At 48.0% G+C, this 12515-nt stretch overlaps 1 protein-coding gene across 3 annotated transcripts in view; it reads right to left on the bottom strand.

Annotated features, from left to right (window-relative positions):
- The window catches only part of WWC3 (WWC family member 3), a 123758-nt gene that overhangs the window by 72994 nt on the left and 38249 nt on the right, over positions 1-12515 (bottom strand). For all 3 annotated transcript variants that reach the window (XM_032618783.1, XM_032618781.1, XM_032618782.1), the window contains exons 2-3: positions 7051-7160; positions 3260-3463 (exon numbers count right to left, since the gene is read on the bottom strand). In XM_032618783.1, the coding sequence (XP_032474674.1) occupies positions 3260-3463; positions 7051-7160 (314 nt within the window). The remainder of the gene's footprint in view (positions 1-3259; positions 3464-7050; positions 7161-12515) is intronic.

Below are 12515 nucleotides of genomic sequence, written 5' to 3'. Positions count from 1 at the left end.
AGATCACTTAAAAGAGACCATATGCCGAGCCCCGAAAGTCATCTGAATAGATATCAAAAGATCGAAATTGGGCTTCCCTGGTGGCGCACTGGTTGAGAGTCCGCCTGCCGATGCAGGGGACACGGGTTCGTGCCCCGGTCCGGGAAGATCCCACATGCCGCGGAGCGGCTGGGCCCGTGAGCCATGGCCGCTGAGCCTGCGCGTCCGGAGCCTGTGCTCCGCAACGGGAGAGGCCACAACAGTGAGAGGCCTGTGTACCGCAAAAAAAAAAAAAAAAAAAGATCGAAATCTTATACGTCTAGTCTCTGACCACAATGGAATTAAATTAGAAATCAACAACATGATACCTTTAAAAAGTTCCAACAACTTACTTTTTTTTCGGCCATGCCACTCGGCTTGCAGGATCTTAGTTCCCCAACCAGAGACTGAACCCGGGCCCTCAGCAGTGAAATCGAGGAATCCTAACTACTGGACCACCAGGGAATTCCCCCAACAACTTAACTTTTTTTTTTTTTTTTTTGCGGTATGCGGGCGTCTCACTGTTGTGGCCTCTCCCATTGCGGAGCACAGACTAGGGATGCACAGGCTCAGCGGCCATGGCTCACGGGCCCAGCTGCTCCGTGGCATGTGAGATCCTCCCGGACCGGGACACGAACCCGTGTCCCCTGCATTGGCAGGCAGACTCTCCAACCACTGCACCATCAGGGAAGCCAACAACTTACTTTTAAAAAAACCCATGGGTCAAGAGAGAAATCTCAAAGAAAATGAGAAAATATTATGAACTGACTGAAAATGAAAATACCAAAATTTGTGGGATGCAGTTAAAGTAGTACTTAGAGGAGAATTTATACCTTTAGAGGCTATGTGAGAAAAAAGAGAGGTCTGAAATCAACGGTGTAAGCTCCCAATTTAGGAAGGTAGAAAAAGAACAAATTAAAGCCAAACTAAGTAGAAAGAAGGAAATAATAAAGAGGACAAACCAATAAAACAGAAAACAGACAAGAAATTGGGGGGAAAAAAAAGAAAACCAAAAGCCAGTTCGCTGTAATGCTACACACAATCAATAAACATTGAGCTGTGCTGATTAAGACACAAATTATTAATATCACAAATACGAGAAAGGACACCAGCTCAGCGTCCAGACATTGAAAGAATCATGCAGGAATTCTACAAAAAACTTCATAAACTTGACAGCTTGGATCAGCATTCAGCAGATTCCCCGTGGGCCAAATCCAGCTTGTTACTGTTTTTATACTTTTATCAGAACAAGCCACACACATCATTTAGGTATCATCTCTGGCTGCTTTTGCAGTCTAACAACAGGGTTGAGTAGCTGCATCTAAGATCATATGACCTACAGAGCCTAAAACACTATCTGATCTTTTACAGAGAAGCTTACTGATTTTTGGATTAGATGAAAGAGACGAATTCCTTGAAGCACACAAATACCAAAACTGATTCAAGAAGAAACAGGAAAATCTGACTAGCCCTGTATCTATTAGAGGTATTGAATTTGTAGTTACAAACATTCCCACAAAGACCTCCAGGTCCAGATGGCTTTTCTGGTGAATTCTATCAAACTGTTAAGAAAGCATTAATACCAATCCCACACGAACTTTCCAAAGCCTGGGGAGAAGGGAACACGTCCCAATTCATTCTGTAAGGCCAGTATTATCCTGATACCAAAATCAGAGAAAGACATTACAAGTAAAGAAAACTAGGAAGAGACCAGACTTTTCTAAAAACTAGCACTGAGCTGACCCATCACATTCTGATGGACAGTTAAAAAGAAACAAACAAGGGCTTCCCTGGTGGCGCAGTGGTTGAGAGTCCGCCTGCCGATGCAGGGGACACGGGTTCGTGCCCCGGTCCGGGATGATCCCACATGCCGCGGACCGGCTAGGCCCGTGAGCCATGGCTGCTGAGCCTGCGCGTCCGGAGCCTATGCTCCGCAACGGGAGAGGCCGCAACAGTGAGAGGCCCGCGCACTGCAAAAAAAAAAAAAAAAAGAAGAAACAAACAAGAAAAAAACCTAGTACATATCAATAGCTGAAGAACAAGAGATGAAGCAGCAGCCTGGAAACAACATACCATCATACCTGAGCCTGCATTCTCTCATGGCACATGGAGACACAGCCATCTCAATTCCTGCTACAGGAGGCAAAGCCCACCCCCACTGCTCTCTTCTTCACAGCTTGTATGCTGCAGTGAAAAATATGTTTGGCCCCTTGGCCTCAACTCCATTCTGACCTGCAAAACGGGATAAAGCTTTGACCACGTCCTTAACGTTCAAAGCTGTGTCACCAGAGCCAAATACCTGGCAACGTGGCAGTCACGTCACAGTAAGTCCCTCATGTCTCAACCAGACTTAGGTTTTTATACAATAAAACCTAGCAGTACCGAGTTCATACACTCTCCCCAAGCTCACCGGCACGCGGGACGGGCACGGCCACAAGCACCTGCTCGTGGTCGGTTATGCGTGACAACTTTGTCAGGAGGGGACCGGCTCAGGAAGTGACTGACTGGGTCAGTAACCAGAGGCTTTGGCTTCTGTGACTGGACCTGATTCCTTCAATTCCTGAGCATCTGCTGAGTCCTCCTGAAACAGGAGGCCATGTCCGGCAGCCTCCAAAACTCGGAGGGGTCCCCTTTGGAAGACGTCAGTGTGCTCCCATCTCACTCGAGGGGCAGACAGAGTTCCCCTGATTCCCCGCGTTATACTGAGTTCCCCCACCTCCAGTGTCTTGCCCAAGAAAGTATGCTACAAAGAGACAGGGGCTTGACATGTGTGGAGGCTCCTGAATCTTTCCATCCAGGACCAACAAAACCATCGTATGGCCTTCCCAGGGACCACCCCAGACAAGCAGGAATAACGGCAGAAATCTCTGAGTGAAGCCCTTTTCCACGCTGACAAACAGAAGCCAGGAGGCTGTTTCGTGTCACTACCTGAAACACGCTTGTTTATTTTCTCCCTTCCCCACCCGCATGGAAGCTCCGGGAGGGCAGGGGCCTCTCTTTTCTTGGGCTCCCCCCGTGTTGCAGTGCCTGGGCACAAGGCGGACACTTGATCAACATTTGCTGAAGGAGCGGTAGTGAATGACTGTCGGATTCCAGTGTGGAAGGCTGACTACCTAACAATCTGCGATTAGAAAATTTAGGAAGCTGTCTTGCCTGACTCAAGCTCAGTGTCTGCAAAAAGCCTAGCAGAGAGACAGCTCTGGAAGTCACACGTGTTAACCGTGGGGGACGGTGAACTCACAGCTGGCGTACGAGCGGCCGTCATCCTCGCACATCTTGTGCAGCTGCTGGTATTCCTCCTGGGCCAGCTCGAAACGCTGCTGCTTAATCTGGTAGATTTCTTTCTTGGCGTTGAGGGCCTCCTGGGCTACAATTAAATACTCCTTCAGCATCCGTTCCTGCTCCCGCCTCCACTGTTCTCTGGGATCCTCAATCTGGGTAAGCTCTGAAATTGAAAGGGTAAGAACATAAGGGACTTCAAAGTAAAATCTTTACGTTGACCAATAATCATGCAGTTATATGGCTAGTCGATGAGAAAATTAATTAACTACCAGGAGGTACATTATGGAAGCGTCTATATAACGAACCTCCCAGAGTGCGGATCATGTCCTATTTACATATCCACGCTTGGGAGGAGAAGAAAGCTCTGTAGACATGTAATAGCTCCATGGAGGGGAAGACGGTACCAGGCAACTTTTCACACTCTAAGTAAATGTTAGTGGACATGAACCCAAAGGAGGTCATCCCTGTCAAACTAAGACACACGTCCAAGCTTCCTCTCCCTGCCTTCTTCAAGCCAGGCTGCTGTGGGCTCTGCTGTCCCTGTGACTGGCTCGCTCCCCTTCTCCCACCTCCCACGCCAGACGACGTCCTTCTGCATTCTTCCTGGACTTCCCATAAATCCCCCGTTTTCCGCTCTGGCTCTCTCACTCTAGCAGCTCCCGTAAGGGCTCACGCCCACCTCCGGCTCCAACCTCTCCCCTGAGCGCCCATCCTTTCCTTCCTCCTCCCTCCTAGAGGCATCTCCACCTGGACAAACGCAAAGTAATTCTGAGTCATTCGTCCAAAGCAGAACTCATTCTCACACAGCGCCCTTTCACTACACAAACCAAAGCAAAGCAGAGGAAGCCACGCTGACGAGCGCCTGCGTCTCCCGCCTGCCCCTCTGAGTAAGCGCCTTCCTCTGGATCTACCCACTGAGCCAGCCTGGGACTCGCCCTCAAAGGACTCGTGCGCTCCTCTCCCCACACAGAGTATTCCATGGGTCATCCACCACTGGCAATTCCTGCCCCTGCGTATCACAGTGGCTGACGTACGCCTTCTCTCCTTCTCCCCTTACTTCAATCAGACCCTCACGATCTCTCTCCAAAAACACGCAGGCTGCCTGCCTCATCCCGCCAAAAGCCATCCTCCGTGCGCTCACCAAAGTGACCTTCCCAACTCTGCCTCCGGTTCTCTAACACATGGCCTTTTTTAAAGCACAAGGTTGTACCTTGGCGTGATGAAATGTTCTGGAACTAGATACAAGTGGAAGCTGGACAACACTGTGAATGCGCCAATTGCCACTGAACTGCAGACTTTTAAACGGTGAACTTTACGTTCTGTGCAGCTCACATCAAAATGGTTAAAAAAATGTAAATTTTAGGTTATCTTTGCCCCAGACACACACAGCACCTGCTAGGATGTTTCAAGTAAGTCCTTCCTTTTTAACCCCCCTCCCAGCAACATCCCCTACCCCGCTTCACACTGCTATCCCAGGGCCCCTCCTAGAAAGCCTCCCTGGGCCTTAAAAGCTCCCATGGGGAAATAAAAAACAAAGACAACAAAAATCGGGGTCTTGACCTAGCCCCGGAGTCCAGATTCAGTGGGCCGAGGGGGCGCGGGCAGAGTCACAGCTGTTATAAGTGCCCGGATGTCTCTGACGTTGATTCAGCCATGAGACTCACCCCGGCCGACAGGCATCGTTCGCACTCTGTCCAGTGCACCCGAGAGTCTTGGGAACCTTGCAGGTGATCCACGCAGGGCCCCTCCGGTCCCTCACGTCACCATCAATCTGCACAGTTCCAACTTAATATCTGACTCCCCAGGTCCTGTGCCTTTAGAGAGCTATAAAGCTGTGCTATCAAGAGTTAGATTCTCAGGAGCAAGTTTTCTGGAATGGGGTCTCTGGCCCATGTACTAATTGTTATAATAATAATCTTTTATGTTCCTGGGGAAAAAAAAAAGAGTTGGGTTCCCTGAAGGCCTCAGAGGGAGGAGGTGGTATGACCCTGGAGCTGATGTCTTCAGCCACATCCCCCATGGTGCTGGGTCACCCGTTACACTCAAGGGGGCCGGAAGAAAGTCCGTGGTGATTCTTCGGTTTTCGGGTTCATGGCCAAGTCCAGCATGTCATGTTGAATCCTCATGGTGGAGCCTGGGTCTCACTTTCCTGTGTCCCCAGGGCCTCAAGAGTGGCCAGCATACAGAGGTGCTCTGTGACGCTCGCTGTGACTCAGCCAGCAGGACAGCAAGGCACACCAGCGGCAAAGAAGGGGACACAGAGGGAGGAGCAATTGGTGTTTACGAGACGAGCCAGAGGCCTCAGTGGCAGGTAGGCGGCTTCCAAAAACGTTGTGTAAGGCGGATGCCTGTGCCGTTCAGCACTGCCGCCCGGGCCCAGAGAGGCCCACAGCACAGGGAAGGTGGCCCAGAAGGGCCAGACAGCCCGGCCGCACGCAGCCCAGGGGCACCGGGCCAGCCGGGCCAGAGGGAGGGCGGCGGACCCACCCGGAAGCCCTCCTGCCACTGGCATAACCGCCGGGGAGGGCAGCAGGGCCAGGGCGGCACTCACCCCCCTGCCCAATCCCTGGGTGAGAGCCGCAGTCACGTGAAGGCTGAGGGTACGGATTGGAAACTCCCCTGCCCCAGGAGCTAGCCAGGACGCCTCGCCATTCAGAGTTCCAAACGCTGAACTCAGAGGCCGGCCGGCAGGTGACAATGCAGGAATCAGCCCTAAAGGTACCAGCCCGGGTCGATCACACTAAGGGGACAGGAGGAGCCGTGGGACTGAGCGTGGAAGGAGCTTCGTCACTCACATGCTGGGCACCCCGCCCCCGGCCTCCCCCGCACTCAACAAACTGAAGGACAGAAAGCACACCAAGGGGAACTTCGGATCCCCGGTAGTAATGACGATGACAGAAACACGAGGCAGCTAGAATGAAAAGGGGGGAGTGAAGAAATGTGAATCTGAGAGAGAAATGGGTCCCCAGCTGGTCCCAGATGGAGGAAGGCTGAGGAGGCGGCAGAGAGCAAGGAGGGCGGGAAGCAGCGCGTCAGCTAGGCACCACGGACACTCAAGGCGGCTCAGCCTCTTCGGGGGGCCGTCCTGGGCACGCACGAGGGGGAGCAGCATCCCTGGCCTCCACCCACCAGATGCCGGGAGCACCTCTCCCAGGCATGACCATGAAAAATGCCCCAGACACTACCATGTGTCCCTGGGAGGCAAAACCAGCCCCAGGTGAGAACCACCGCTCCCAACAATTCTACCAAGAAGGCTGGCATGGTCAAGGACCCATTATTTTAGCTGTGGTCTTTACATCATTTTCTCCCTTCACAAAGCTCCAAAATGTTTGGTATATTAAAGCTAAAATCAAAGGGATAAGACAAAATGAAGTTAAGGTAACCACTTGGGCATTTATTGTTCCAAGAACTTGTAAACTTCACTCTGCCAGAAACACCCTTCTCATTTTGAGAGAGATTTCTATTACTAAACTGCCTGGGAAATTTACTCCTTCTTTTAGATATTCAAACTCTGCATTCCACATATTCCATGCAGTCCTGAGCAACACACACAAGCCAGGTAGCTACACAACTGCTTCACTTTTTGAAGAACTCAGCTAATCAACACTTCTGATGACACTGATAGAAGTCCAGTTTAATGCTGCATTGGAGAGTAACAATTGTTTCACTCTACAAAGAGTTCCTAGCTACCGGGGGATCAATATGGAAAGTCATTCATATGTAACAACTCAAGTGTGCCACTGTACTTACTATTTATGTGGTCCATGTAATAAATTCCGATTTGTTTATCATATACAGTTTCCCATCCTAACGGAAGTTCATCCCCAACACAGTCGGCAAAGGTCAATGGCTTTGTTATCCTGCAAAATAAAATTATGAAAGCAAATTTGAAAGTGAGGTCAATTTCATGTAAGTTTGCTGAATCGACTCTAGAATTCGGTTTCAATACAAAATTATTATCTAATTGACTGCTTTTGCTCCAACTATTTGGTTGGAAAATTAACTCACTGGCTTTGCCTCAATAATCATCAGTAACAATATCAGTACACTCACAGTTAAAAGCATTACTATCCCACAGTGCAACTTTAAATACCAGCAAAAACAGATATTGACAGTTACAGAACAGGTAAAACAAGCATCTTCTTCCAAGCTGTATGTTTAATGAGGTGATGACAATGGAATGTCGCTCTGCCACAACAACAGGAGAGCACCTATGTTCTCATTCCCTGACAACTGTTCCCCCCTCACAACTTTCAGCTTCTGTACATTACAGCTTAAATGTATCTAAAATGTATTTGTAAGTTTCATCTACCAGTGGTCATAAGTGAAGGAGTTAAATGTTAACCACTGACCAAAGGCAAAAAGCCAAACAAGCATGGTAACAATACAAGGAGATGCCTACTAAATACCGCCTGTATTCTTTACACAGAAGGAATCAGAAACTGCAAAGTATCCTCCTTGAAGTAAATCTGATCAAGGAAAGCTTGGCTTGACACAGATAGATAAAGGAAAGGTTTTCCAGATGGGTTTAAGTAGAACCTCCCCCGCCCCTACACCCCACGATCACACTGATTGACAAGACAGCTGTGGCATAAAACAAGCCGCCCCTATAATCGTCTGAGTCCAGGCAGCTATCTATTCAGTTGTCTCTATAAATGCACACTGACTGGTATGCATGGGAATCTGATAACCTAAATTTCACTAACTCAGTCTTCCCACATCTCTGTTCCAGTCTCTGGCCCCAGGAAAGTGAGACACCACAACCAACGCCAAGCCCCACAAGACAAGTATGAATCTTGAACATGTTATTTCCCCAAACTGGTTCGACAACAAAGCTCTGTCTCTCCCAGGAGCTTTTAGAAATTGATAAACACTATCAGAACGGCACTGATTGAACTCATCTTCGTTTTAAACATAATGGTTTTAAGAAGTTAGAGTCAATATCAAAACAGAAATACATATACAGAAGGTAAAACACACCATGGAAATCCTCTCAAATACGATGCGCTCAAAACCCCACAACATCACCAGATGAGCCTACTGCATAGTGCCGGTCCCAGCCCCAAACACCAGTGTCCGCAGCACAGTTCCTTTACGGGTCAGGAATGGTGTGGTGGCGGCGTGGTTCCAAGTCAAACAGGTAACGGCAGGCTGTTGTGCGTGACTCAAGTCCTGAATGGGACCAAGCCACAACAAATGCTACCTGAAGATAAACTGAGTCCTGAGCACAACTCTGCTATTCTAGATTCACGTATAAGCCTAGAGAAAGATGCCCAAGCACGGGCACGTTCTAAGCATCCTGACATACATGATCTCATTTAGTAGACAAATATAGGTGGGAATGGCTTCCCTGGTGGCGCGGTGGTTAAGAATCCGCCTGCCAATGCAGGGGACACGGGTTCGAGCCCTGGTCCGAGAAGATCCCACATGCCGCGGAGCCACTAAGCCTGTGCGCCACAACTGCTGAGCCTGCGCTCTAGAGCCCGCGAGCCACAGCTACTGAAGACTGCGCACCACAACTACTGAAGCCCGTGCGCCTAGAGCCTGTGCTCTGCAACAAGAGAAGCCACGGCGATGAGAAGCCCGCGCACCGCAACAAAGAGTGGCCCCCGCTCACCACAACTAGAGAAAAGCCCTGTGCAGCAACGAAGACCCGACGCAGCTAAAGGTAAAATAAATTAATTAAAAATATGTATAGGGCTTCCCTGGTGGCGCGATGGTTGAGAGTCCGCCTGCCGATGCAGGGGACACGGGTTCGTGCCCCGGTCCGGGAAGATCCCACATGCTGCGGAGCGACTGGGCCCGTGAGCCATGGCCGCTGAGCCTGCGCATCTGGAGCCTGTGCTCCGCACCGGGAGAGGCCACAACAGTGAGAGGCCCGCATACCACACACACACACAAAATATATATATATATATATATATATATATATATATATATATATACACATATGTGGGAAGCCTGACCTTCTAGCGCTGCTGAGCCCAATTCATTTACTTTACAACTCACAACTGTTATAAAACTATTGCAAGTTCATAGTTTTCAATTTTCTATCCAATAAACAACGCCAGTAAGTAAAATAACACTTCCATACTCTTTCTTCTAAAAATAAACTGACACATCTACCATTTTGGTAAATTTTATTTTGGCCTGATATAGAATCCGTACGTCTCTGATTCCACTTCTCTAAACAGAGCATGCACTTTGCATGATCATCCACAGAATCAGTACTTTGAAGCAAGCAGATGACGAGTCACGCCTCTCGGAGTCCAGCTCGCACCACGAGCAAGGAGAAGAAGTTATCAAGTCCTTGCTGTTCATCTCCTCTGTCCACAGGGCTCACACCTGGAGACCTTTTACTCACTTGACAGCAGTTCGAACAGGCTCAATGAAGAAGTTTTCCATCTCCCAAAAGACAGAAGTGGTAAACTAGAAGGCAAGGACAGGGGGCCCTTGGGCAGGAAGAAGGCAGCAAAGGAAGCAGCTGACAGCAGGGAGAAACACCCTCTCCCTGGCTTCATCCATCACACCGTGAAACATCTATGCTGCGCTTCTGCTTCATCCACCTGTTTATCAGGATGACACACGCTCCAGACTTCCAGACAGCTGTAACTTCATTGTATGTAGACAAATTTGGGCATGATTTTCAATAAGAGCATCGAGGATATCTAAATTTATTGTCCTGTCACCCACAGGTATGCCAGTCCAGGCTCTTGAGTTCTCATCTCCCCAAAAACTTGATGCTAGATTTTTCCCACCAACTCCTTCCTACGATCACCACACACAGACCCCAGGGTATTTTTGTTTCTATTACACAAAGTTTAGGAAATACACCTAAATAGGAGAGAAATGTCCATGCACACCACCACTCAAAAATAACCATTATTCCTATTTTGATGTGTCTTCCTCCATCTTTTTTCTATATGTTCTCTTTATTCGTCTTTTTCTGACATAGTCATGATCATACAGTATACACAATTTTCTCCCCTGCCTTTTCCACTTAAGTTTGTAACATGTTTACTTAATAATTCATACCTTGAGTCTCTCCAAAAATTACTCAAGATGGCCTAACACTATAGCCTAAGTATTCTGTCCCAGCTTGTTATAAATTATTTGTAAACAGCACCTGGAACAACTGAATAGATTAAGCTCCTTGAGAACAATTACCCTGTCTCAGCTGCCTTTGAACCTCCAGCACCCGGTCTAAGAATAAATAACTTGCATTTTTACAAACAGTTCGTTAAGGGGATTAATACGTTTTACCTAAGCACTCTCTTACTATTGATAGCTATACAGTATTTCCTAATCTCCACTAGTGTAAATATTCATGAGAGCTGCTTTGGAAAACAGTTCAGCAATTTCTCAAATATATAGCTAAACACAGTTTCCATATGAGTCAGTAATTCTACACCTAGGTGTATACCTAAGAGAAACGAAAACATATGCCCACAGCAGCATTATTCGCCATAGCCAAAAGGTGAAAACAACTAAGGGCCATCAACTGATGAATGGACAAATAAAACATGGTCTATCTATACAATGGAATATCACTCAGCCACAAAAAAAGAATGAAGTACTGGCACATGCTACAGTATGGATGGACCTTGAAGTCACTGGGCTGGGTGACAGAAGCCAGACATAGTGGCTACATGTTGTATGCATCCATCTACAAGAAATGTCCAGACCAGGCAAATTCATAGAGACAGAGGGTAGATCAGTGGTTGTCAGGGGTTGGAGATAAAGAGAGAATGGGGAGTGATTGCTAAGGAGTTAGCCTTCCTTTGGGGGGTGATAAAAATGTTCTGGAATTAGATAGTGGATGATGGTTGCACAACTTTGTGATTATACTAAAAACTAGTAAACAGCATGCTTTAAATGGTGATTTTTACAGTATATGTGAATTACATCTCAATTTAAAAAACTATGACGAAAGGAACATCTCTGTGCATATAGCTCGTAATCTGTATTTACAATTATTTTCTTTGAAAGATTCCCAGAAGTAAATTTATGGGGTTGAAGGATATGAAGGTCTTTTCTCCTTACTGTGAAGTCAATGTAAAAAATTCATAAAGTACAAAGCATAGGAAATAAAATCACCTAAAACCCAGAAGCCCTGGATTCATGGTTTAGCTTATTTTCCTACATTTTTCCACAGCTGACATGATACTAGATACAATTTCACACACTAATTTTTTTCATTTGTGTATTTCCTCATGTCCTTTAAGCCTCTGTCACCATCGCTTTCTATCATGTTAGAACCTTCCGTCATGTGCAGTAAACCATAACTTTTTTACCAGGCACACCTCAAGTCATCTATTTAGGTATGTTCCAATTTTCCGCTCTTTCTTGTAAATCACGGACATGAGCTCACAGCAAACACCTGATGTATACTGCCAAGGTGCTTTAGCATCAGCATACGCTCCTACCAGTGAAGTGAGAGATGGCCTTTCTCATCACCCTCTGGGGATATCTTGAATGCATTTGTTCAAGGGCTCGGGACAAATCTGGATGGCAAGAGCGTGCTTCACTTTCAAAGAACAAGCAGGTAGGGAGCGTAAGCTCCCCGGCATTTTCAGGCTGTGGGGGAAGTGTGCAATGAGCTGAGAAGCCGGGCACCAGTGTCCTCCCACGGCAAAGTCCGCTCTGCAGTGGGACATGAAGGCCCCCACGCGGCCAGTTCTCACTGGTCTCCTCCTGTTTGAGCGACATCAACCTGGAGCTGCCAGCTCTACCTGCCCTCAACCGCCCCGCACAGATCTTCCCACCGTAGATTCCCCGCTTCACAAACGGCTCTTCTTGGCCTCAGCAGAGGACATGAATATGGTTTGCTGGCCGTTCTTACCAGAATTGGTCCACAAGAAGGGAGAGAACGCTGGAGGACACAGACACGGGCTTCTTTTTGTTCCCTTTTGCCTGCTGCATCCTGCAGGGCTCTTTAAGAAGTGGCACTGGGCCATCTCAGCCAGCAACAGTTCCCAGAGAGCCATTTACTTCCATGAAACCTTGCATGAGTCATTCCTTCTCTCTCTGGGCCTGCCTCAGTTTCCTAATCTTTAAAATGGGGGTGGGGACTTCCCTGGTGGTCCAGGGGCTAAGACTCCACGCTCCCAATGCAGGGGGTCCAGGTTCAATCCCTGGTCAGGGAACTAGATCCCACATGCAGGCCACAACTAAAGATCCTGCACGCCGCAACTAAGACCTGGTGCAGCCAAATA

The sequence above is a fragment of the Phocoena sinus genome, chromosome X (assembly GCF_008692025.1).
Source record: "Phocoena sinus isolate mPhoSin1 chromosome X, mPhoSin1.pri, whole genome shotgun sequence".
Classification (NCBI taxonomy): domain Eukaryota; kingdom Metazoa; phylum Chordata; class Mammalia; order Artiodactyla; family Phocoenidae; genus Phocoena; species Phocoena sinus.
The sequence above is the reverse complement of the archived record's forward strand: the minus strand, read 5'-3'. Positions and strand labels throughout refer to the sequence as shown.